Below are 26,895 nucleotides of genomic sequence, written 5' to 3' on the forward strand. Positions count from 1 at the left end.
ATAGACTTGTGAATGCTTCGTTGCTTGCTTTATATACTTATCGTCCGGATCGGTTGCTTAAATAGTTTTGTAGTTAGAAATTTTTTCGAAGCAAATGAAATAGGTGGACCCGGGTAACATCTACCCGGGTTGGTTGCTTACATAGTTTTGTACTTAGAAAATTTTTCCAAGTAAACGAAGTGGATGGACCCGGGCAATTCTTACCCGGGTTGATTGCTTTATTTGTGTTTGCATTTAGAAATTTTTTCTAAGTAAATAAAATGGATGGACCCGGGCAGTTCTTACCCGGGTTGATTGCTTTATTTGTGTTTGCACTTAGAAATTTTTTCTAAGTAAATAATATGGACCCGGGTTGATTGCTTTAACATGTTTGCACTTAGAAATTTTTTCTAAGTAAATAATAGTGGATGGACTCGGGTAACTTCTACCCGGGTTGTATGCTTTCATTTGCTTTTTATACTTAGAAATTTTTCCAAGTTGAATGATTGCATGGATGGACCCGGGTAGATCCTTCCCGGGTTGGTTGTTGATATTGCTTGGTTGCCTTAGAAATTTTCTAAGTAAATAATAACATAGATTCATCGGCAGCAAAAGACTTCATTGATATTAAAACTATTACACAGCTTTAGAACGATCAAAATACATGATTGCTTTTAGGGATATGTAGCTGTCTTCTAGGATCCTTGTCCTTCTTCCTCATTCTATTGGTAGAATTTTCTTAATCTGAGTCCGTGCCAGGTGTTAGATACTTCTGACCCGTCCATATGCTCCAGTTTGTAGGTGCCCGGCCTTAGGACTTCTTTGACTTTGTAGGGGCCTTCCCACTTAGGCATCAGCTTGCCAGTGTTGGTTGGATCAGAGGCTTCGGTGTCTCGTAGAACCAGGTCTCCTGCTTGAAAATTTCTAACCCGGGATTTTTTGCTGAAGTGATCCCGGGTCTTCTCTTTGTATTTTTCCATTCTTGCAATTGCCTGATCTCGGACCTCATCTACCAAGTCTAAGTTGACTCGGAGTCCTTCTTCATTCGCAATTTCATCAAAGTTGATTGCTCTGTGGGAGGGTGACCCGACTTCAATTGGGAGCATTGCCTCCGTTCCATAGGCCAACTTGAAGGGGGTTTCTCCGGTGCTTGTCCGGGGACTGGTTCGATATGACCAGAGAACATGTGGCAATTCTTCTGGCCATTTGCTTTTGCTTTCTTCCAACCTCTTCTCAATTCCTCTCAAGAGGATCCGGTTAGTAACTTCTACCTGGCCATTCCCTTGAGGGTAGGCGACTGAAGACTTCTTGTGTTTGATGCCTCTTTCAGCCAGGTAGCTTTCGAAATCTGACCCTATGAACTGGGGTCCATTGTCTGATACCAGGACTCTTGGTAGCCCGAATCTCATTAGGATGTTATCCATGAACCGGATGACATCTTGTTGATTGATTGTTCTCATTGCCTTGGCCTCGACCCACTTGGTCATATAATCAATGGAGACAAGCAGGTATCTGAGGTCTCCTTTAGCCCGGGGAAAAGGTCCCATGATGTCTATCCCCCATACAGCAAACGGGATTGGGGATAAAACTGAAGAAGGTAGGACAGGGCTTACCCGGGGCACATTGCTGAACAGTTGACAGTTCTTGCATCTTTTCACAAATTCCATTGCATCCTGGTGGATAGTCGGCCAGTAGTACCCCTGTCTGATGATTTTGTATGCCAAGCTTTTGGCTGACATGTGGTCTCCACATATTCCTTCGTGGACTTCTCTTAAACAATACTCGGACTCTTCTGGACCGATACATTTCAGGATCGGGGCTGAGTAAGTTCGTCGGAATAGGATCCCGCCTTCAACAAAAAACTTGGCTGCCTTAGCCTTCAGCCGTTGCGCTTTCCCCTTGTCTTCGGGTAACTCTCCCTTCTCTATGTAGTTGATCAGGGGAGTCATCCAGGTAGGGTCGTTGCTGATCTCGAAAACTTCCTCATGTTCTATTGTTGGCTTGTGCAATTCTTCGAAATAGACTGAGCTATCTAGGTCCGCTGAATTTTGGACTAGCCTGGAGAGGTTGTCTGCTTCAGCATTCTCTTCCCTGTTGACTTGCAAGATCCTGCATCCGGGGATCAGAGTAAGGTAGCTTTTCACCAAGGCTTGATACTTGGTCAGGATCGGGTCTTTGGCAAGGTATTCTCCATTGGTCTGCCTGACCACGATCTGGGAATCACTGTAGATGGTGAGATTTCGGATAGACAGGGTCCGGACTAACTTTAACCCTGCTAGAAGGGCTTCGTATTCCGCTTGGTTGTTGGTTGCTGCGAAACCGAAGGAGATTGCTGTTTTGATGGTGAACCCATCCGGGCTCTTCAGGATTAGCCCGGCTCCTGACCTTTCGGTTGTTGAGGAGCCGTCGACATGTAGTATCCAGGTCTCCGGGTTGAGTTTTCCCGGGGCTTCCGGGTCAGTTTCCATGGAGGTTGTCTGGTTCTCTGGAAAGTTGCATTCCACTACGAAGTCTGCTAGGACCTGGGCTTTGACTGCTGTTCGGGGTAGGAATGTTAGGCTGAACTGGCTAAGTTCGATTGCCCAATTCACTAGTCTCCCGGAGATGTCAGGCTTGTGAATGATTTTCCTTAGAGGTTGGTCTGTGACGATCCTGATCTCTCTTCCCTGAAAGTAGTGTCTGAGTTTCCTGGAGGCGGTGATCAGCGCGAAAGCAAATTTTTCTAAGTTGGGGTATCTGGTCTCTGCATCTTTGAGGACCTGGCTGACATAGTAGACAGGCTTCTGCTGCCCGGCTTCTTCCCTGATCAGGGCTGCCCCAACGGCCAAAGGTCCGGCTGACAGGTATAGATAGAGAGGTTCTCCGGGTAGGGCTTTTGTCAGGATCGGGGGTTTGGACAAGTATGCTTTTATTTCGTCAAGAGCTCTTTGGCAATCCGGGCTCCATTCTACCAACTTCTGGTTTTTCGCCCCTTTTAACAACTCAAAGAACGGTAGACATCTTTCAGCGAGTTTGGAGACAAACCTTCGGAGTGCTGCTAAGGACCCTGCTAGCTTTTGGACTTCTCTCTGAGTCCAAGGTGGTTGCATCTCTTGTACAGCTTTGATCTTCTCCGGATTAGCCTCGATACCCCGGTTGCTTACCATGAAACCCAAAAATTTTCCAGCCTCTACCCCGAATGTGCACTTGTCTGGATTGAGCTTTAGCTTAGTTCTTCTCATGTTCTCAAAACATTCTCGGAGGTCTGAAATGTGACCCGGGACTGATGTAGATTTGGAGATGATGTCGTCGACGTAGCATTCCAAATTTCTTCCGAGTTGGTCTTTGAAAATTTCATTCATTGCCTTCTGGTATGTAGACCCGGCGTTCCTTAACCCGAAAGGCATCAGTTTGTAGGCATATACTGCTCTGTGGGTTATGAAGGCTGTTTTGGCTATGTCTGCTGGGTTCATCTTAACCTGGTTGTACCCGGAGAAGGCATCCATGAAGCTTAACATCAGGTGTCCTGATGTGGCATCAATAAGCTGGTCTATGCTTGGTAAAGGATAAGGGTCCTTCGGGCATGCCGCATTCAGATCTGTGTAGTCAACACACATCCTCCACTTTCCGTTTGCTTTCTTTACCATGACTACGTTAGCTAGCCACTCCGGGTATTTGATCTCGCAGATGATATCCGCCTTCATCAATTTGCCAACTTCCTCATCTATTGCTTTCTGCCTCTCTGGTGCGAAATTTCTTCGTTTTTGTTTAACAGGCTTCTTTTTGGGATCGACGTCGAGGCTGTGCATTGCCAATGATTCATCCAACCCGGGCATGTCGTCCGGGCTCCAGGCAAAGACATCTGCATAGCTCCGGAGTAGTTGGATGAGTTCCTCTTTAAAGACAGTATCCAAGCCTTTTCCAATTTTGATTTTTCTTGTCGGGTTGTCTTTTTCGATCAGGACCGACTCGGTCTCTACCGCGGCTTCGACCTTGGTTAGTTCTTGTGCCGAGATCATTTGCTGGATCCGGGCGTCCGTGTTCTTTTCCACAAAATCTTGAGCGGAGCTCATGGTTGCTTTTTGGTTGCTTTGTTTGGGCTCAGGGTTGGTTGCTCCCGAGTTATGACTACCCGGGTCAAGCTCGATGACCTGGACTTCACCCTTAGGGTTTGTTCTCGGGTAAGGTCGATGCTTCTTGTTGCTTTTTTGCTTTTGGAAGACTGTTGCCTTTCTTTTGTTGTCCAGGTGTGTTTCTGCCATGACCAAAGCTTGGCTGTAGCATACCCCGGCTGTTTCCGAATCTCCTTTGACTTCGCCTACCCCGAACGGAGTTGGGAATTTGAATTTCAGGTGTGTGACAGAAGTGATGGCTTCGATTTTGTTTAGACCCGGGCGGCCAATAATCACATTGTAAGAGGAAGGAGTGTCTGTAACATAGAATTTGATCATATGGACGACCTGGGTTGGTGCTGTTCCAAAACGAACCGGGAGGTAAAGGGTGCCTAGGACCGGGACAATGCTGTTCCCGAATCCGTATAAGGGGTCCTCCCTGTAGTCGTTCATCCGGATGTTCCCTAGTTGCATTCGGTCCATGGTATGCTTGAACAAGATGTTTGCTGAAGAGCCGTTGTCAACTAGGATCCGTCTGACCTCATTCTCGGCTATATCCAAGGTTACCACCAGGGCTTGATTGTGACCCCGGGTGACACCCTCGAAATCCTTGCTGCTGAAGGAGATGACTTGTTCGGGGAAGGCTTGGATGGACATGATTTCTTGACAGGAGTCCGGGCTGGGAGGAGGGGAACAGGATCCGCCCAGTACTACGTTGACAATGTTCTTTTGTTTCCCCGAACCATCTCCCTTGTTTGCTGTATTCCGGGCTATATATTGCCCCATGTTTCCTTTGCTGATCTGTTCTTCAATGAAGTACTTGAGGGATATGCAATTTTCAGTTTTATGACCATGGGTACCATGGTAATCACAGTGCCTGTTGGTAGGTCTGCTTTCAGGAGGAGTTTGCATGGGTTTTGGTGGGTAGTAGAAGGGTTTGTCTCTGATTTCTTTGAGTATATCCTCTCGGGGTCTGTTTAGAGGGGTCCATTCGGGCTCTGGTTTTGGTTCCCTGGTTGCTCTGTTTGGACCGGGGTCACTCCTGGACCCGGATCCCTGTTGGCTGGTTCTCTTAGAACCTGATTGCTGGATGAAGTTTGTTTGTCTGTCTGGTTTAAATTTCTTATCCTGGTGATATTCTTTCCTGGGTCTATCTTCGATTTGTTTTCCTTTTGAACTGCCCTGCCGGGTCATCCTCATTGCTTGGAGCACATCGGTTTCCTTGATGAATTTTGCGGCCATGGCATAGGCAGCTGCCAGGCTCTGGGGCTCCTTGTTGATCAACTCGACCACATATCTCTCATTTTGTTCTGGGTCCAAGTTCCTTCGGAATATGCTCAGAGCCTCACGCTCGTCCAGGTTGGAGATTTTATTGATTGCTTCCTGGAAACGTTTCATGTAATCTGAGAGTGCCTCATTGTCATACTGGCGAACCGTTTCCAGGTGACACATATGGAGTTCATGTGTCCTGTTTGCTCGGAACCTTCTGAGGAAGGCTTCCCTGAAGTCTTTCCAGGACCCGATGCTCCGGGATGGGATCCGGCTGAACCATCTTTGGGCCCCTCCCTTGAATGTGGATGCGAAGAAGCGGCATTTGGTCAGGTCATTGTAGTAGTAGATCAGGGCTATCTGTTCAAAATAGTGTAGATGTTCTTCCGGGTCTCCCAGTCCATTGAAAGATTCAAAGTTGTAGTGCTTCATACCCTTTTGTCGGGGTATGGATTCCAAGGAGTGGCTGAAGGGAGTCAGGGTTCCCCCAATTTCAAGCCCGGAATCATTTCCGATTTTCCGGTTGAGCTCATTGATCATGTCTCTGAGGTTGGTTTGCCCCGGTCTCTCATCCTCGTCATCAGAGATGAGTTCGGGTGTTGCTTCCTTCCGGTATCGCTTGGACCGGGATCCCTTTATCAATTTCTCTTCTTCGAGTTGCATCCGGATGGCAATTTTTTGTTCAAGTTTTTCCTCTTCCTCTTTTCGGATCTGTTCTTTTCTTTCAGCTAAGATTCTTAGCCGGGTTTCCTCACTATCTTTCTGTTTCTTTTTCTTGGCTTTGTCTCCGATCCGGTCGAAGACGGAACCCCGGGATTGACGGCTGTTCCCGGAGTCCTCGGATTCACCGATGTCCTCAAGTCTACGGTTGCTTTCCCGGCGATCATGGTACTGCCGGATGGCTTCGGCCAACTCTACATTGGTGAGTTGGGATAGGTGGAGGGTGGTGACCGGGACATCGGTGTACTTGTACTGGTTTGCTTCGATCGTGACCCGGGCATCATTGGGGTTGATGGTTTGGTTCTCCTCCGGGTTCACATGGGTGAAAAGGGGTCCTGAGGCATGATCCTGGTTCGGGTTATCCTGGTCTGTCTGAGGGTTATCCGGGTTCTGGGGAAGACCCAGGTGGGAGCGTGTCCTTTTTGTCATGGTCACAAGAACTTACACAGGGTGTATGGTTGCTGTTTTGGTGGTCGTGCCCACAAATGGTATAGATAGTGACAGGATGACAAAAATAGTGTGCACAAGTAGTCAACTTACTATTTTCAGAGATACCACAAATAGTTAAGTGACAAAATGTGTGCAGGTGTGTGACAAAAGATTTTATGTGCTACAGACAAGATTAGGGTTTTGCTCAGACAGGGTTTGCTAACATGCTCATATCAAGAAAAACCATGGCTGAGGGTTCTGAGAAGCTGGGTGTTTGGTGAGAGCTTACTGGTGTTATTTGGACCCCCGTTTCGGGGGTTTGTTGAAGAAGATGAGTCCAGTGGCACCGTGACCACAGGACAGAGGACACCTTCCCCTCCTTCTAGCGCCAAATGATAACGCCGATCTCCGATCCCGGTCCTTCCTCCGCCGTGACTGGTGGCTCCGTGGTGTAGCTGCTGGATGGGAGCCTACAAAACAACGCCGGCGGGGGGGTTTGGCCCCAAAGCGCCTCCGGCGTGAGAGTAAGCGTAGGTTTTGGAAGGGTAAAGATACGAGAAAGTGTTATCTATGTGTGGTGGGTGAAGGTGTATGTGTGGTGGTTGCTGGTGGCTGAGAGTGTTTGAGTATATGCTGAGTGTAAGTGTGTGTATGAATGAGTGTGTAGAGAGAGTTCAGTTAACCCCTAAACTCTTGATCCTTGGTCTATTTATAGGCCAAGGATTAGGGTTTAAGGGTGAGTACCTGGATCCTGGTCCTACACGTGTAGGGGTTTGATCCCCAACACGTGTCCAGGTGTCAGCGTAGGAGTAGTATTTTGGAATGTTCCCTGGCTTGTCTCTATCGCCAGTAGTTGACCGTTGCATTTGTCTTTATTGTGTCAGTCCGTGCCTCGTGCAGCAAGTGTCGGCTGGTACAAGTTTGGACCCCGGTCGAGGGACATGTTTAGGAGGTACCCGGGTCCAATTCCTGTCCCGGGTGACGTAGGCCTGAGATGCCATACTCCCAGAGGATCATGGCTTTCAAGAGGGTCCGGGTGACGTAGACCCGGGTTATACCATATCACACGCATATATTAGTTGTTTAACTCATCAATCAAGCGTATAACATACCATAATCTATTATTATCAGCATTCCCTCATGCTGCGACTTTTTCAAGCATTTGACGTCGTTCATCCCATTTCAACCCCCAAACTTTCCTCAATGACTGACCGGCCGGCATTCTCGAAAACATGAGTCCAGGTACAAATGTCAAATATTAGTTACGCAGATAAAAGGTTGATCAGAAACTAAAATTAAAAACATACGAGAACCAGAAGGCAAACACTTACTCGCGCATATGACAAACATTGAAGCATGATATTACTAATAAATACATGGTTTCAGACACGGCCATATTAGCCGGAACCATTTGGCCATAAAACTTACGATTCTTCCTCATTTCTCTATCTATCTATCCTCGCTTCTCCTTGTCCTCTATAAGAACTCTGTAATGTTTCCCGAATTTCTTCCCCCGATTAATATTAATTATTTTGTTGACACCTTGAAAAAGATAGTCATTTCACCACCTCCCTCTCCCTCTCTCGTTCGTAACAGTCGTATCATTTTCGCCACCTTGAGATCACTATCACCGCCTCCTTAAATTGGTACATTGTTATAGAAAGGAGAAGAAGAAGAGAGATCAATTTTTTCAACTATCTCTTTTTTCTTTCTATTCTATTATTGCCAAACTTAATTGGACAATGGGCTTCCTTCACAAGCTATGGGACGAAACTCTTGCTGGACCAGCACCTGACGCTGGCCTCAGCAAACTCCGTAACAGCTCGCATTCCCGTGGACTGTCTGCCAGTCATGTTCTTGACGATGACGTTCCCGTGACTCGCAGCATCACAATTCTCCGTTCTAACTCCGATATTCGCCATGTGAACCTTTCTCCTGACTCAGGCTCCGTGCCATCTTCTCCCACCACTCCAGCCACTCCCGGTTCTCCATTTTCACGTAATTGCTATACTATCTGCGCTCTTTACTAAATTGTGCTTCCTGGATTGCAAATATGTGATCTATAAGAGGGCGTTTAGTGCCTCATTTTAAACGATGGATTTCAAATGACAAGATTTGAGTTGTCATTTCAAATTCTCAGGTTGAATGTATGAATTTCAAGTGAAATACAAATCCTAATTCTCAAATAGGTTATTTGATCAAATCCACAATTTCAAATGAAATCAAGATTTTCAAATGGGTCATAAAATATTTTGAGAAAAATATGAGGCATTTATAGAAAATATGTGCATCAGATTGCCTTATACATAAAGCTCTGACATACTTTTGTGGGGATTATTGACATCAATTTCAGCTACCTCGCCTCGAGGGGAAATAAAGAAATTGACAAGGAGGAAATCGACACCGGAAACATTACAACGATCTCGGCCTAGGAGCCCAACTGGTTACGACTGGTACATGCCTCACATCTCTTTCCTAATTGAATATGTCAATGTCATTGTGAATCCTGTTCAGATCATTTTCTAATGTATACCACATTTCGTCATAACGCAGGATTGTTCTTAGTGCTCTGGATCGTTAAGAGACAGAAATTGGCAACTCTTTGTATGTTGACAAAATTATATATCGCAAGAATTGTTCATCTGAATACAGACACAGATTACAAGCACTTAATTTATCAGTCGATTTCTTGCGAGTGATCAATCTACATACAGAGTAAGGACATAATGTACACATATCTTACTAATTTTATTTAAGATGGTTCAGTTGGAGGGGGTAAAAAATCATATATAGCTAAGGAGTTTAGATTATATACTGCAATTCAATTCTTAGCAGCTAATTAAGATTCTTGTAGAGAGGAAAAGTAGAAGAGCTGGCTTTCGGCAGGGGCCTTGTTTCCTCCATGTTAGACCGGAGTGATGCCCTCCTTGTACTAGAATTTTCTTTTCCCTTTTATATTGTTTGTATTAACTTCTTCCTGCAAATTAAATCAGCAGGGACGTGTAATATAATTCATCTTTCAATGGAAAGTTTAACTATGATTTATTTCTTATCAAATATTGAATGACTGATCATTGATATTACGACTTACCTTATATGTGCACACTGACATTACTTGTCCTAAATATTTTCGGGCGGTCCGGCCTAATGTGCAGTCACTGCAGTACATGTAGTCCCAGATCACAAAGGTGGAGCGAAAACAAGAAGAAAATAGGGCATATCTCCCATTGTCTTTAGGCGGCCTATTCTAAGCAAACCTGATTGCATTTAGGAGGCTGTTTTGACATTTAGCTTTTCCTTGTTTAAGGCCATACAGTTTTGAGTTCGTGTCTACTTTACAAGGATGAAAATGAGTCGAGTAGGAAAGAATAATTTCATGATCGGATTCAACTCAGAATTTATGATAACTCATTCGAATTCGGTCTGGATTTCAATTAAAATTATATAAACTTGATCATATTCGACTCGAGTTCGAACATCAATATTTGTATATGATTCGACTCGGTGCAACGGATATCAAATTACTCATTTTGTATTTCGTATTCGATTTCGTAGAAGATATTTTAAAATTTATGAATATCTGAATTATATTTTATCATAACTAAAACGAAATCATTATAGAGCATGAGCTTAATATAAATATTGTTTATATCAGGTATATTATACATAATTTATAATTTCAGTTCGACTATCTTTAAATTGTTTGTGTGGGAGAATATTTTTAAATTAGTCAAACCAAAGTAAATAAATATGACCGAATAATCTAGAAGTAGTTTACTTTCACAACTTTTTTTAACAAAAATTTAAACATAAAATTATTCATTAAAAAAATTATTAGTTTAATGAAAAATCCAAAAAATATGTCAAAAATTAATGAAAAATCCAAACAATAAAATTTTATAATAATATAAAAGCAACTAATCTCTATATTTCTCTCAATTATATTTTTTATACATTAAATATCAATTAGTTCCATTACTATCCTCATATTTCACTCTTATTTTATTATATTTCCGTGCTCAATCCAAATATAAATATTTTTGATGGGATGAGAAGAATATCAATCATCAATATACTTATATAAAGGAGAAGCGAGGGGCGTGTAGGTGGCGCCTCTCACATCGCTCTGTTCTATTTTTCTAATTTTTGGGAATTTTCGGAATTTTTGGGAATTTTCGGATGAAAAATATCAAAAATTAGAATTACCTTTTTTAGTTTCGGATATATTAGAAGCAAGTTTCAGAATCTGATTTTATTTAAGATCATTTAAGGAATATAGTAGCTTGAAAGTTTTAATCTGATTTTGTTTCTATATAAAGGAGAAGCGATAGAACTACTTTTTTTAGTTTCGGATATATTAGAAGTAAGTTGTAGAATCTGATTTTGTTTCAGATAATTTATGAAATATAGTAGCTTGAAAGTTTTAATCTGATTTCGTTTCTATGTAAAGGAGAAGCGAGGGGTGTGTAGGTGGCGCCTCTCACATCGCTCCGTTCTATTTTCTAATTTTATGGAATTTTCAGATGAAAAATTAGAACTACCTTTTTTAGTTTCGGATATATTAGAAGCAAGTTTCAGTATCTGATTTTGTTTCAAATTATTTATGGAATATAGCAGCTTGAAAGTTTTAATCTGATTTTATTTCAGATTATTTAATTATGGGAAATAGTAGCACACAAGTCTCTTTGCACCTATAAATACCCCTATAAGTTGTAGGGTTTTGAATCATCTAAACACAACCTATTCTCTCTCAATACCACAACCCTACCTCTCCCCGGTGATAGTTCTCTTGCTTGATTTCTAACTCGGTGGTGCCGTTCTTCTGCTGCAACGATAAGTGAAGGCTGTTTATATGGTATTAAAAAAAATAAAGGTAGTTATAAACCGCTACGTGGGAGTCGACAAATCCAAACACGGGAGAAGAATATAGTCTTGACATGATATTGATTGATGATATCAATAAATTAACTATTAGTGATGTATATTTGTTGGTTATTCTTTTATAATATTTGTTTTGTTCATCGGACATGTTTGTTGTTGTTAATTTTTATATGATTTGCTTTGTATACATGAAAATATTATTAATGCGTTATCTGTTTACTCTGTTCAAGCAACTTTTAAGTGAAAGTTGTTTATACAGTATTAAAAAATAAAGGTTGTTACACGCAAGAGTAGTTATAAACTGCTATCTCACGGATTTAAGTTAGATGTTTTTGTGCACAATCAATCCATAAAAATTGAAGGAAGGTGACAATGTAAGAACATGATTCCTTTTAAAAAAAACACAAATAAAATTAAGATTCGTCGTGCTTTAAATTGTTATTTACGTGTAGAAATTTATTTTTAGTTTTTCACCATCAATTATAATCCAAATTTTGCAATATTATATATTAGTATTGGTATTACATCAAGATTTTTATAATATAAAATTTATTTTATCCTACAAATATTAATTTTTAATCATTAATATACTTTTTATATACAGCCACAATATTATTGTATTCTACAAATATTAATATTGAATCATTGGTATAATTTTTATAGGCCGCCGCAACGCGCGGCTTCTCAACTAGTTTAAGAAATAGTACTATATCTCTCCTCATATTTCTGTATATCGGAAAAGAAAGAAAAATTAAAAAAAATCAAAAGGGAAACATAAGTAAATAAAAGGGACATAAGAAAAAGAAGGAAAAAAGGGAGCGAAGCCGGCGAAGAGAGTTTGTTATGTCCGGTGACTGACTAAACTCTGAATTAATGAAAAAGAAAAATAACTAGGTAATTTTATATAAAATACCAGTCTCTTTCTCTGCCTGCCCCCCCGCCCCTCTCCTCATTATTTTCGCCGGTCAAAGCAAACCCTAGCCTACCCCCATTCTCTCTCCTTCTCTCTCTCTCTCGCCTCATCTCCTTCACATCTTCCTTCCTCTCTTTCTCGCCCGTCCGATTCACCCGATGGACGACGACGACGACGAGATCCAATCGCATCCATCTCCCTCTCCTCGCAGTGAATCTCCGCCTTCTCCCCATCCCAACGGCCGCATCACCGTCACCGTCGCCGCCGCACCTCCCCCGAACAACACTCTCACTCTCGCCCTCCCTATTCAACAACAACCGCCTCAGCAACAACTCCAGCTCCTCCCTCCCCCTCAGCCTCACCTGCTGCAGCAGAGGATCGGCGGCAACGGCGGCGGCCGCGAGGATTGCTGGAGCGAAGCCGCTACCGCGGTGCTGATCGACGCCTGGGGCGAACGCTATCTTGAATTGAGCAGAGGTAATCTTAAACAGAAGCACTGGAAAGAGGTTGCGGATATTGTCAGTAGCCGTGAGCATTTTGGGAAAACTCCCAAAACTGATATTCAGTGTAAGAATCGGATCGATACGGTTAAGAAGAAGTATAAGTCTGAGAAGGCCAAAATTGGCTCGGGTTGTGGTCCTAGTAAGTGGCCTTTTTATGAGAGGCTTGATCAATTGATCGGTCCGTCTGCTGCTAAGATTCATTCTGGTTCTGGTGGTGGTGGAGGAGGATCAGCTGGCACTTCGTCTGCCTTGGTTTCTCCTGCATTTGTGCCCAAAGGCGTTCCAATGGGAATACCTGTGGGAGTTAGATCGCTTCCTTTTTATAAACAGCAGCAGCAAAAGAGACAGATTAGAAAGCGAGTCCCTGTGGATTCTGAGTCATCTCAATCGGAGAGAGAGCCAACACCTGACTCCACTGATAGTTTCCCACCGGAGACTTATGAGCCTATTCCTAAAAGGCCTAGGTACCTTCAGCCACATCGGGAAATGAATTTGAGGCCATTAGCTCAGTTAGGATGGAAAGGAAAAGAGAAGGAAAGGGATAGGAATTATAATGGCAATGCCAATGCTAATGTGAATGTCAATGTCAATGCAAGTGCCAATGCAAATTCTGATTGGGGGAATTCTGTCAGAGAGCTGACTCGAGCTATACTCAAATTTGGTGAAGCATATGAGCACGCCGAGACCTCCAAGCTGCAACAGTTAGTGGAGATGGAGAAGCAGAGAATGAAGTTTGCAAAGGAGCTTGAGTTGCAGAGGATGCAGTTTTTCATGAAGACGCAACTGGAGATCTCTCAGTTGAAACGTAGGAGAGACGGGGGAGGTAATACCAGTAACAATCATCATCACGATAATAATAATATTAATAATAGCAATAATAGTGACAGCAGTAATTAGATTTGATTCCAGGGATATTAAGAGGGTATTGGATTAGTGTTAGATTGCCTATGGGTTAAATAATACCCCTGTTGTTGAGTACCAAAGTTCTTGTATGTGCCATTTGTAGTTTAAAACCTTTATTATGTCAATGTTACTCTTGATTTCATGTTTCTAAATTTCAAACTTATGGATTATGTCTTTGTTTATAGAAAAACTTTATTGCAACTAGTTACCTACTTGCCTTACAAGAACATAGCAAGTTATTAGCAAAAAAGAACATACAGTAAGTTTTATCCAACTGTTATCACAGAGATTGAGAATCTAAATTAATAGCTCTGAGATAAGTAATTAGTGATCAAAATCTTATGCAAATATGCTAATAGGACCTAGGATTTCTTTTCGCACAATCAAATAAACACATTATGCTACCAAGGCTCATAAGCTCTAGCTTCTAAGAATCTCCAAAAGTTTGTTGAATTCTTCGTATAATTGTTATATATAAAAAACTAAAAGCTTTAAATCCCGTTACAAGGGGATGTTATGTTCGGCCTAGACCGTGAGAATATATTCACTGTTCAGGGCTTTACTCATTCTGGAATCTCCAAAGCTTTATAACCACAGGCCACATGCATTAAGCATGATCAAAATGGTGGGAATTGCTCATCTACAGCCGTGCTTTTTAATTGTCTTGGTGGTGAGTGAGGAGGGTGCACAGGTCTTTAACGTTTGGAAGTCTATAGCTTCTGTTGTTATGTTGATTACTGTCAGTTTTTTTCTAAATTGCATTTCCCAGTTTCTAATAATCAAAAGAAAAATAACTGTAAATATTGATTATGTTGATTCCCAGTTCTAGTTTTGATACTATGTACTGTAAAAAGAAAGCGTGAGATCTAAAAATAGATAATTAGAATTTTCAGAACGTCTGTGCTAGACTACAAAGTACAAGTAGTTCCTGTATAAGGCTGCTGGCTGCCACAGTGAAGGATCTATTATATTTTCGTTTTCCATTTTCAAAATGTCAGTAATTTTCAAATTTGGCTGTTTAAACAAAAACTTGCATTTGTATATTGTATATCTGAAACTGAAATGGTAGGGAGAGCCTGTTCATTGAAATAGAAAATAGAATATTTTAGGAAGATTTAGTTGGAATAAGTTTAAGAAATAAGCATCCTTTACTTTCAACAGGGCGAAGCCGTTCTAAGCAACAGGGCCTTTTTGGTAATGTTATTGCCTCGCAGGCCTTAGTTGTAAATATTCAACTTTTTGCTGTTTTTTTTACTATAATTTAGATAATAAAAATTAGTTAATTAATTTAAAATGTAGTCAGCAATCAATGAACTCTAAAAAAAAGTGATTTATTGTCGTTAATAATCTGTTGAAAAATAGGTTTTATATGGGTCAGTGCATGTGCATGTGGAGCATCCAGTTTTATACAATTTTGAAAATTTCCAACAAGGCAATTTAACTGAATTAGTTACATATCTCCAGATACAACTAAATCACAAAAATATTCAAAATTTAAAATATGTAATCAAGAACAATGAATGATATTACACATGAGGACATATGTAATACAAATCTTTTATACACATCACAAGTCCACTTATGTTGCTAAAATGGTTCTAAATAGACATATTTTAAGTACGTATCATTTTATTATAATTTGTCATTAAATCCAAATTAATAATAAAACATTTCTTTACAAAATATATGGATATTTTAAACAAAATACAAAAGTACCATAAAAAATTATCTAAATATAGAAAATAAAAGTCACTTTTCAGTTAGAAAAATAAAAGTATTTCAAAACCACATTTTAATTGCAGACCAAATTCAATTCTCTCCTCTTACATCCACGTAAACCATACTACTTCAATACAAATTCCTGCAAATTACTCTCGAAATAAACTAGCATTTTTATTTTAATCCAGTTATTAGCAACTTGTATGAGCAATAAGCCTTTTTTTTAGTAAAACGAATCAAGCTCTTGTATTGTTTAAGAACCGAAGCTACTCGAATCCAGTACAAAGCTTCTCCAGTAGTAGTTGCCTATAAATAACCCTCTGCTCTCTCCTCCCCTCCCCTGGCGCTCTTGTCAATACACACATTGTTGTTTCGAATTCAAGAAACCACCTCCAAGAACCAAGAAACCATCCCTTTGTTTCTTTCTCACATCAAGAAACTAACCACCCCCACTCCAAATGGACGATCAGGACAAACAAGACGCTTCCACTTATGTGGCTCAAGGCGGAAATGAAGAAGCTGCTCGTGCTGCTTCAATCTTGCTCCGCATTTATCAAGAAGCACGCGCTGCCGGATATCATTTCCCTGGCGACGATACCACGGAGGAGAAACAAGGGTCTGCTAGCACCAATGATTCTGGTGAGCAACAAGGGTCTAATATACCAGAAGACCACCCTGACCTTGCTCAACTTCTTACAAAGACAGACCTAGACCTGTACAACCGTTTGAGCACCATGCACGTGAGTAGTGAAAAGGCCAAGATTGCGTCTGGCATGCTGGAGAAATTAGAGGTTTATGGAAAGGTTGTTGAGAATCTGAAACGGAGAGTTGTTAAAGACTACAGAGATTTGGGAATCATTGTTGATGGAGATCTAATGCGTCCGCCTTATGCACGTGTCTGCAGCGTATGCCTATTCAAGAAAGTGGATGACCAAGATTCAAGAGAGGGTTTCAGATTGGCAGCACGTTTCGTTGAGGATAAATTTTATGGTTTCATGACACAGAGGGAAAAGAAGTTGGCAGAAACCAGCAGGATAGGAATTCATTTGAACGCGTATTGCACTAATAATAAGTTGTATGAAGGCATCAAACTTGCAAAAGTCTCAGTGGATGTTTTTGTCTTAAGCTCTGATGCCTGGGCTGAGTTCTGGGAGGATAATGATATCAAGGCAAAATCTCATGGAATTTCAATTTGGTTCTCTAGGGTAGAGAGAAAAAAGATGTCTCTCTATCTTGCACCAGCTAGAGTTACAAGACGTCGGGGATCCAAAGGAATTCAATTGTGACTCAAACCCCCACATCTTTCCTTCATCTGACCTTTCTTGGTCCTGTTTTGCTTCCAGTCCTGTATCAGTGTCAGATTGGGGTTTACTTAGCTTTATACATCAAGTGGTAATGTAATTCTTTAGCGTCCAAGTTGCCATGTATTCTTCTAGTGCTCTTTATGTTTGGGGATGTGTCTTCAACAGCAAATGATACGATATGAGTTTAATAATACTCTGATATATAGTAATGAGCTATAGCTTTGATAATTTGTTCTGAACACATGTTGATTGCATCTGATGCTAATGATTTGGTTATAATGCCTGGTTACAAAAATAAGATAGATATGTTCTATAGTTCTATTGTATGTTGAATGTTAGAGACCATCTGTAGCTTATAACCTATGAATCCTTCAGGAGTGAAGTTTGAACTAGGCACCTCTGTTCGTTTGCAGATTAATTTCTAAAGAATATTTGTTTTGCTTGTTTTTCTATTAAGGAAAAACTATTAGGAAATTAGTTTAGTATGGTACAAATTGATGAAAATGAATCTCTCTGAATTTATTATTTACCAACAATCATCAATATTACTGCTTCAGTGGCATACGTAATGCAAACAATAGCTGCACACTTTGAGACTTGAACATGGCTTTTAGGGTCTCCAAGACAGCAAGACTTCTGGAGCACAGTAACCTCTTGACCAAAGGCGGTCTGGTCGTCAGTATTCACTGTAGAAATCATGAATCTTTAGTTGTGACTCCAGATTCATGGCTATTATTATTTAGAAGAAGGATTTAGAGGGTTTTATGTTAGCCTGTGTACTACCTTCCTAGAGCCAATTTATTTGTGCCTTCCGCTGAAACTTCTATTGGCCTATGTCTCTTTGGTGGTCGACGGCCTGATACTCAGCAAAGTGCACGCTGATAAAATTGTCTAGAAGTGATTCAGAGTGCTCTAGCTGAAACCTATGGTTAAATGAGTTTGTTCTCTATCAATCTGTTCTTGTTTCTATCTGTCAAGGCTTTCAACACGGGCTTTTTTGCTAAACAAATCCTGACAGGTCCTGCTTTGCAATCATATTCCTGTTAAAAGATTAACTAGATATGAACTATAAAACACAAGTCATGGAAAATATTTCACTTAATGAAATTTCTAACTAGTACTTGCCTGCAGTATTATGAAAAAAATATTAAAAGAGTACTCAAATTTCTAAGTTCTACTACAGACTACAGTATGTTGGTGAACTAGGTAGCTTATATAAGACAGGGGATGTTAATATTCTATATTGCAAGAAAGGCGGCTTATAGCTTCACATGAGATTCTATTAATGCCTCAGACAACCAGTGTATAGTTTTGCTCCTTATAAACTGAAGAGGGGACTAAAACTCTAAAAGAGTTGGGTATAGATCCCCGTTAATAATGAAATATGCAAGTTACAGCTCTAAGATAGCGGCTTACACACACAAAAGAAAACAGCAATTAGATGATGATTTGTAAGTACTCCCTTCTTAGCAATAAAAATGGAAGTTCAATACGAAGTTAAGTTGCAGAATACCTTGCAAACATCTAGGGCCTTGGCAGAATAGAATCATTTACGACATCATGCACTGCTTCAAGAGTAACCAGGCTAAGTGTATGGCTACAGCCACCATAAATTCGATACAATTCACTGACGTGAAAATCTTATAACGAAAACAAAGAAAAAAAGTTATAAGTCAAATTCTTATTTATAGTAAGAAGTCGAGAAATTTGAAATTTCTCTAGAAATTTAATTTTAAAAAGATTTATGATAATTTAATATATATTAATAATTTTATCATCTAATATGTGTACTCATAAAATAATTGTCTAAATATACAAAATACAAGTCACTTTTCAGTTAGGAAAATATTATTCTAGAGCAACATTTTTATTTGGAGAGCAAATTCAATTATGCATCTACATAAATCACAGTACAAACTTCAACACAAATTCCTGCTCTGGAAATTAAAAGGTTGATTTCCATTCAGTTATCAACATTTTTCTTTGAATCCAGTTAATATCAACTTCTATGAGCAATAAGTAGTTTTTGAGTTAAACGAAAGAAGCCCTTGTAGCTCGAATCAGTGCAAAGCTTCTCCAGTAGTTGCCTATAAATAAACTCTCTCTCTGCTCTCTCCTCCCTCCCCTGGCGCTCTTGTCCACACACACATTGTTGTTTTGAATTCAAGAAACCACCTCCAACAACCAACAAACCATCCCCTCTCTTTCTTTCTCACATCAAGAAACTAAATGGACGATCAGGACGAAGAAGACGCCTCCAGTTATGTTGCTAAAGGTGGAGATGTAGAAGCTGCTCGTGCTGCTCTAACCTTGCTCCGCATTTCTCGAGACGCAAGCGCTGCCGGATATCCTTTCCCTGATGACGATACCACGGAGGAAAAACAAGAAGACCACCCTGACCCTGCTCAAATTCTTACAGGGAAAGACCTAGACCTGTTAAACCGTTTAGGCACCATGCACGTGAGTTTAAAAAACGCTAAGACTGCGTCCGACATTCTGGAGAAATTACAGGTTTATGGAAAGGCTGTTGAGAATCTGACACTGAGAGTTGTGAAAGACTACAGAGATTTGGGAGTCATTGTTGATGGAGATCTACAGCGTCCGCCTTATGCACGTGTCTCCAGCGTATGCCTATTCAAGAAAGTGGAAGCGCAAGATTCAAGAAACGGTTTCAGATTGGCACCACATCTCGTTGAGGGTAAATTTTATGGTTTCATGAAACAAAGGGAAAAGAAGTTGGCAGAAACCAAAACAGGAATTCAATTGGACGCGTATTGCACGAGTAATAGTAAGTTGTATAGAGGCATCAAACTTGCTAAAGTCTCATGGAATGCTTTTGTCTTCAGCTCTGATGCCTGGACTGAGTTCTGGGAGGACCATAATATCATGCCACTCACTCATGGAATTTCAATTTGGTTCTTGAGAAATGTTGAAATATGTTCACACCTCTGCTGGATTCTAACAGCTATTGTTGGACTTTTGTGACAATATAGTTGAGAGTTTAGCAGATCAGCAGTACTAGTAAATGGCACACGGTTTATTTATGTAGCTTAGACTTTGTGTATAGTTTCTACTCTATAAAGCTAGCTCTTGAGCATGTAATACGCACAACACAGTAATACAAGAGTTTCACTTTCTTGGTTTCTCTTACATTACTCTGCATCAATATATTTACACACAACACAACAGTTAAGTGTTTCTACATGGTATCAGAGCTTTAAGCTCCTTACCTCAATTGCTTCCGCTAATCCTCATCTGTTCTTCATTGTTCTTGTTGTGCCAGCTCGTTGAGACATTTTCTCAAACAGGTTGTCAGCCAAATTCCTTGAGCAACACAGCCACCCACGTTGGACACCACATGTACCAGCCACATATAACTATACCCAAAACTCAATCTCTACACAGCGAGTCGGTCCCAGTCAACTCAGTGAGCCATCCAACTCGGTTACACTTATCCACACATCGAGTTGACAAACTCATCAAACTCAGTCTTGTATAAGATTGAGTCCCCAAAGGTCCTTCATCATTAGTTCCGCTGCACTCCGACCAACAAACCCAGCTTAGTAATGAGTCGACTCACTGACTCAACCAATTCAGTCCTCTACAAGTTGACTCGGTGCCTATATCTCCCAGTAAAATAGCCGCTTCTTGAAATATGAGAAGTAGCAGCGATTAAAATAAAATAAAAATATCAAGGTGATTGTTTTGTCTCTGGGTGCTCTTGAATCGCGCTATCCTCATCTCTGGGAAGTAAAGTGGTACCCTGCTGTTTTGTTTTTAATTGATTAACATATATTAGTTAATTACCTCTCAGTACCCTCACGTTTACCATTTTTTATATTTTAAACCTTCATATTTTATACTTCACATTTTAGTCCCAACACTTATCTTATCTTGACATGGAGAAAGAAAATAGCTCACCAATTCAAACGATTTTGAATGGCTCGAATTATATAACTTGGTCTCAAGCTATGCGCAGTTTTCTCAAAGGAAAAAGACTTTGGCGGTATGTGAACGGGGATTTTACTATTCCGACAAAAGAAAAAGATGAAGTTGACTCAAAATTCAAAGATCGTATTGAGGAATGGGATGTCAAAAATCACCAAGCTATCACATTTTTTAGAAACTCTTCAGTTTCTAAAATTAATTTACAGTTTGGAAATTATGACACCGCAAAAGAAATTTGGGACTTACTGGCATCAAGATACACTACATCTGATCTTTCTCACCAGTATCAGATCATGAGTTCACTAAGTAAGCAAAAACAAGAGCCTGGTCAACCAGTTGCAGATTTTCTCTCTCAGATACAATCACTTTGGGATCAACTAACATTATCTGAACCAAAGTGGTTACATACAGAAGATGCTACACTTTATCACACATATCGTGACCAGCAACGACTCATCCAGTTTCTTATGGCTCTCACTCAGGATTTCGAACCAGTTAGAGCTGCTCTTCTTCATCGAGTTCCACTCCCCTCATTAGAAAGTTCTGTTGCTGAACTTATCTCTGAGGAAACTCGACTTGGCCTTGGAAAATTCAAATCTGTGGTTGATAATGTACTTGTTGTACCTTTGGTATCCACTTCTGACAAACCATTTTGCAGGTTTTGTCGTCAAAGTGGACATGTCACAAAGGATTGCATAACATTGCGTAATCATACATGTCAACATTGTCATCAAAAAGGTCATTACTCAATACAGTTCTGCAAGAAAAAGCCATCATTCCATTCAAACAAGTTTACTCAGTCTTCTGCTGCTGCAACCTCTGAATCTCCAACCACATCTACTAGTGAGCTGGAATCTTTGCTCAAACAGGTTTTACTTAAAGCCAACTCTCCCTCCACTGCATTTTCTGCCACTTCAGGTACTTCTTGGTATTTTGATTCAGCATGTTGTAATCATATGACAAATGATTCATCCATATTTACCATGAAAACACAAAGTACATCCCTTCCAAATATTCAAACTGCCGATGGTTCTACCATGAAAGTGACACATGTTGGAACTGTATCTACAGAAGATCTTAATCTTCCTGACACATACTTCGTTCCTAATCTATCACTAAATCTTATTTCCATCGGTCAATTATGTGATCTTGGTTTTGATATAATCTTTACCTCTTCTGGTTGTCATGTACAGGATCCTCAGACAGGACAGACCTTTGGGACAGGGCGTAGATGCGGAAGGTTGTTTGAGCTCACTTCCCTTCATCTTCCTACATCAAAATCATCATCCAATCATCTAGTTGGTTCTTTTTCCACTACAACCAACATCTGGCATTCCCGGTTAGGTCATCCATCACAATCTCGTTTACATAGTCTTATTTCTAGTGGTCATCTTGGTAGTGTTAATCTAGACACAATTGATTGTGTTTCATGTAAACTGGCAAAACATCATGTACTTCCATTTCCTATTCATTATGAAAAATCATCAGCTACCTTTGATCTAATACATTCTGATATTTGGGGTCCCTCTCCAACTCCAACTATGGGAGGGTCAAGATACTATGTGATATTTGTTGATGATTTTTCTCGATACACTTGGATATATATTTTGAAAAATCGTTCAGAATTAGGAGAAACTTATAAAAATTTTGCCACTATGATTAACACTCAGTTCAAAAAGAAAATCAAGCTTTTTCGTGCCGATAATGCCAAAGAATACAAAGAATCTGATCTTAACAAATTTTTGGCATCTTATGGCACTCTTGCACAAAGCTCTTGTCCTTACACATCACAACAAAATGGTCGTGCTGAACGTAAACATAGGCACATTCTTGATACAGTTCGAGCTCTTCTCATTTCCTCTTCTTGTCCAGAACTATTTTGGGGGGAAGCTGCATTAACAGCTGTTTACACAATCAATATGATTCCTTCTCCTGTTACAAATAACTTGTCTCCTTATGAAATATTATATGAAGAACCTCCATCATATGATTCTCTTAAGGTTTTTGGTTCCACATGTTTTGTTCTTCTTCCTCCACATGAAAGAACAAAACTAGAGCCACGTGCTCGTCTTTGTTGCTTTATTGGTTATGGTAGTGGTCAGAAGGGATATCGTTGTTGGGATCCTATCTCCCAACGTCTACGAGTTTCTCGTAATGTGACATTTTGGGAACACAAAATGTTTTCATCTATGTCAGAATTTAAAATTGACACTACTACTAGCATTTCCCACTTTACAGATCCTTTTATTGATCTACATCCCACTGATGAAAATATAGAATGTCCATCGTCTTCTACTAACATATTTTCAGCAGATTCTCCACTTGAGCTCACTCAGCCATCTCCAACTACCAATGTTCCTGCAACTGAAGTTCAGTCTGAGGATTCCAATGTTGAGCCTATCACTCTACCAGATGAGTCTATTCATCGCTCTACTCGGGTAAGAAAACCTCCGGTTCGACTTACTGATTATCATGTTTATTCTGCTATACAAGCGTTACATGAGCCTCAAACATATAGAGAGGCGAGTGTTAACCCTCTTTGGCAGAAAGCAATGGCAGAAGAGCTTCAGGCATTAGACCGAACACATACTTGGGATCTTGTTACTTTACCTCCTGGTAAAACAGCAGTGGGTTGTCGATGGATCTACAAAATTAAAACAAAATCTGATGGTTCCATTGAAAGATATAAAGCTCGTCTAGTTGCTAGAGGCTTTACTCAAGAGTATGGCATTGATTACGAGGAAACTTTCGCACCAGTTGCTCGTCTCACATCTGTTCGAAGTCTACTAGCTGTCGGAGCATCAAAACACTGGGATATGTGGCAAATGGATGTCAAGAATGCCTTTCTCAATGGAGACCTTCACGAGGAAGTTTATCTCAAACCTCCTCCAGGTTTCTCGCACTCTCCAAATCAGGTATTCAAGCTTAACAAGGCTCTTTATGGTCTTAAACAAGCACCTCGAGCTTGGTTTGAAAAATTCAGCAAAATAGTTCAGCAATTGGGGTTTTCTTCAAGTCCATATGATCATGCCCTTTTCATACGAAGGTCTGAACGGGGAAGTGTTTTACTTCTTCTATATGTCGATGACATGATCATTACTGGAGATGACACCAAAGGCATTTCTGAACTTAAACAGTTTCTCAGCCAGCATTTTGAAATGAAGGATCTTGGTTCATTGAACTACTTCTTGGGTCTTGAGGTTTCTTCTGTCCCTACTGGCTACACTCTTTCACAAGTAAAGTATGCATCTGACCTCTTATTAAAATCTGGAATCAGTGACACCAAGATTGCCTCTACTCCTTTGGAATACGAGGTTAAACTTAATGCAGAAGATGGTGAATTACTTTCCAATCCTACATTGTATCGCCAATTGGTTGGGAGTTTAATTTATCTCACTGTAACTCGCCCAGATATTGCTCATGCTGTGCACATTGTAAGTCAGTTCATGGCAGCTCCCCGCACTCCTCACTTCTCAGCTGTTCTTCACATACTTCGTTATGTCAAAGGCAGTATATTTCATGGATTACATTATTCATTTGACTCTTCTCTTGAGTTACATGCCTACTCCGATGCTGATTGGGGCGGTGATCCTACTACAAGATGCTCTACTACGGGATTTTGTTTCTTTCTTGGCGATTCTCTTATCTCCTGGCGCAGTAAGAAACAATCCCTTGCTTCACGATCAAGTGCCGAGTCAGAATATCGGGCTCTTGCTGACACCACACAAGAACTTATTTGGCTACGATGGTTACTTGAAGACATGAGTGTAACGCATTCTCCAGTTACTTCTATTTACTGCGACAGTAAAAGTGCTATAGACATTGCTCACAATGATGTTTTTCACGAGCGCACTAAACATATAGAAATTGATTGTCATTTCACTCGTCAACAAGTTGCAAAAGGTACAGTTCGTCTATGTGGTGTCCCGAGTGCTGATAATACTGCAGATTTATTCACGAAAATTCATCCTCCCGGAATTTTTCGTAATTTTGTTTCCAAACTCAAGCTGATTTTACAACCATCTTCAGTTTGAGGGGGGGTGTTGAAATATGTTCACACCTCTGCTGGATTCTAACAGCTATTGTTGGACTTTTGTGACAATATAGTTGAGAGTTTAGCAGATCAGCAGTACTAGTAAATGGCACACGGTTTATTTATGTAGCTTAGACTTTGTGTATAGTTTCTACTCTATAAAGCTAGCTCTTGAGCATGTAATACGCACAACACAGTAATACAAGAGTTTCACTTTCTTGGTTTCTCTTACATTACTCTGCATCAATATATTTACACACAACACAACAGTTAAGTGTTTCTACAAGAAAACAGAGAAAAAAGTTGTCTCTCTTTCTTGCAGCAGGTAGAGTTGCAAATCGTCGAGGAGCCAACAGAACTTAAAGTGACTAAGCTATGATCAGTTGTGACTCAAACCCCTGCATCCTTTATCTCACCTTTCTTGGTCCTGTTTTGCTTCCAGTCCTGTACCATTGTCAGATTTGGGTTTACTCAGCCGTTATACATCAAGGGGTAATGTAATTCTTTAGCGTCCAAGTTGCCATGTATTTTTCTAGTGCTCTTTATGTTTGGTGATGTGTCTTCAACAGCAAATAATATGATATGAGTTTGATAATACTGATATATAGTAATGAGCTATAACTTTGATTATTTGTTCTGAACACGTGTTGATTGCATCTGATGCTAATGATTTGGTTATAATTCATTGCCTGGTTACAAAATTTAAGATAGATATGTTCTAGTTCTATTGTACGCTGGATGGTAGAGACTGTTTGTAGCTTATAGCCTATAAATCCTTTAGAAATGAAGTTTAAACTAGGCACCTCTTTTCATTTGCAGAACGTCTATAAAAACGTCTAAAGAATATTTGTTTTTCTTGTTTGGCTATTATAAAAGAAAAGCTATTAGGAAAGTAGTTTAGTATGGTAGAAATTGATGAAAATGAATTTCTCTGAATTTATTATTTACAAACAAACATCAACATGACTACTTCAGTGGCATACGTAATGCAAATAATAGCTGCACACATTGAGACTTGAACATGGCTTTTCGGGTCTCCAAGACAGCAAGACTTCTGGAGCACTGGACCAAAGGAGGTCTGGTCGTCTGTATTCACTGTAGAAATCATGAAATTTTAGTTGTGACTGCAGATTCATGACTAATATTGTTTAGAAGAAGGATTTAGAGGGACTTATGTTAGCCTTGTCCTACCTTCCTAGAGCCAATTTATTTGTGCCTTCCGCATAAACTTCTATTGGCCTATGTCTCTTAGGTGGTCGACGGCCTGATACTCAGCAAAATGGATGATTAGTGCCAGTAAATAATTCTACTACAGTCCAAGTAATTAAATGATGATAAATCAATGCCTAAAGCAGGCGTGAATGTTCTATTCAGCGGAGTAACCAAGGAACACTGTAAAACCATACATGCAATGATGTGTAGTACAAATAAAAAAGATGAGAGCTGGAAATAGAGAGTAAGAGCAGAGCAGTTTTTGCAGATATGGTAAAAAGCTCCAGGTGCCTCTTATTTGGAAGCAACTCAGATAGTCCGTTTTACCCATATAAGTTTCTGGAGGCCTCTCAGCTGCAATTACCGGGCCTCCCAAACTCCTCGGTCTACTCTCACTTAAATCATCTCATCTAGAGACCTTCTTTATACTCTGCACGGTTTAGAGACCCTGCTCTAAGCCTACTTAGTTTCAACTGGACCAGCATCAAGAGTGACCCTATGGTGTATCGTGCAAGACAACTGGTTATAGTGATTAAAGTGATGGATTGGGCAACAAAAGAAACTATGAAGATCTTAAACAGAGCACTTTTAAAATCAAATGTGAGGATAATACCATGCTGAGAACAATTCCAGTAAGGGCATCCCTTGACAATTGTAGAGGGAGTGCAACAATCAGAGTGATATCGTCAAAGTTTTCAGTCCAATAATCTCTTTCAACGAGTAAACAGCATTGTGTGCAGGTTAAAGTGAAGATTACTGTAATTACGAGCAACAATGTTTGGGATCGTCTTGTCAATTTGGGTGAAGGATAATACTTATATAGCAAATGCTCCTGAGGGAAGAAAGCTCAATAGTCTTTGGACATTTTGTTAAGCAAATAATGGCTAATTAGTAACAGTCTTACAATAGCGTATGCAAAAATTTAATCATGCTCATCTCTGATATAGTGATATGTTGTTGGCCGGTGAAAAAGAACATATAATGAATGACA

At 40.2% G+C, this 26,895-nt stretch overlaps 3 protein-coding genes and 1 long non-coding RNA gene across 4 annotated transcripts; 2 read left to right on the forward strand and 2 right to left on the reverse strand.

Moving 5' to 3' along the window:
• Positions 1–268: 268 nt before the first annotated feature.
• On the reverse strand, positions 269–7,548 carry LOC135152941 (uncharacterized). The gene has a single exon (XM_064094360.1). It carries the CDS (start codon positions 6,486–6,488, stop codon positions 702–704), a length of 5,787 nt encoding a protein of 1,928 aa, XP_063950430.1. The 5' UTR covers positions 6,489–7,548; the 3' UTR covers positions 269–701.
• Positions 7,549–7,638: 90 nt separating this feature from the next.
• On the forward strand, positions 7,639–9,545 carry LOC108222294 (dormancy-associated protein homolog 4). The gene is made up of 3 exons (XM_017396214.2): positions 7,639–8,486; positions 8,842–8,941; positions 9,042–9,545. Exons 1-3 carry the CDS (start codon positions 8,231–8,233, stop codon positions 9,067–9,069), a joined length of 384 nt encoding a protein of 127 aa, XP_017251703.1. The 5' UTR covers positions 7,639–8,230; the 3' UTR covers positions 9,070–9,545.
• On the reverse strand, positions 9,138–9,831 carry LOC108222295 (uncharacterized). The gene is made up of 2 exons (XR_001806940.2): positions 9,580–9,831; positions 9,138–9,465 (listed from the first exon to the last, which is right to left on the reverse strand). It is a non-coding gene; the product is annotated as an uncharacterized LOC108222295 (long non-coding RNA).
• Positions 9,832–12,176: 2,345 nt separating this feature from the next.
• On the forward strand, positions 12,177–13,840 carry LOC108219684 (trihelix transcription factor ASIL2). The gene has a single exon (XM_017393181.2). It carries the CDS (start codon positions 12,441–12,443, stop codon positions 13,680–13,682), a length of 1,242 nt encoding a protein of 413 aa, XP_017248670.1. The 5' UTR covers positions 12,177–12,440; the 3' UTR covers positions 13,683–13,840.
• The last annotated feature ends 13,055 nt before the right edge of the window (positions 13,841–26,895 follow it).

The sequence above is a fragment of the Daucus carota genome, chromosome 5 (assembly GCF_001625215.2).
Source record: "Daucus carota subsp. sativus chromosome 5, DH1 v3.0, whole genome shotgun sequence".
Lineage (NCBI taxonomy): Eukaryota > Viridiplantae > Streptophyta > Magnoliopsida > Apiales > Apiaceae > Daucus > Daucus carota.

What these genes read in the sequence shown, in the direction of transcription:
- LOC108222294 (XM_017396214.2), top strand. Translation starts at nt 8,231, where the DNA reads ATGGGCTTCCTTCACAAGCTATGGGACGAAACTCTTGCTGGACCAGCA. An exon ending in TCCCGGTTCTCCATTTTCAC is followed by an intron (nt 8,487 to 8,841) that starts GTAATTGCTATA and finishes CATCAATTTCAG; the next exon opens with CTACCTCGCCTCGAGGGGAA. An exon ending in AGCCCAACTGGTTACGACTG is followed by an intron (nt 8,942 to 9,041) that starts GTACATGCCTCA and finishes GTCATAACGCAG; the next exon opens with GATTGTTCTTAGTGCTCTGG.
- LOC135152941 (XM_064094360.1), bottom strand. Translation starts at nt 6,488, where the DNA reads ATGACAAAAAGGACACGCTCCCACCTGGGTCTTCCCCAGAACCCGGAT.
- LOC108219684 (XM_017393181.2), top strand. Translation starts at nt 12,441, where the DNA reads ATGGACGACGACGACGACGAGATCCAATCGCATCCATCTCCCTCTCCT.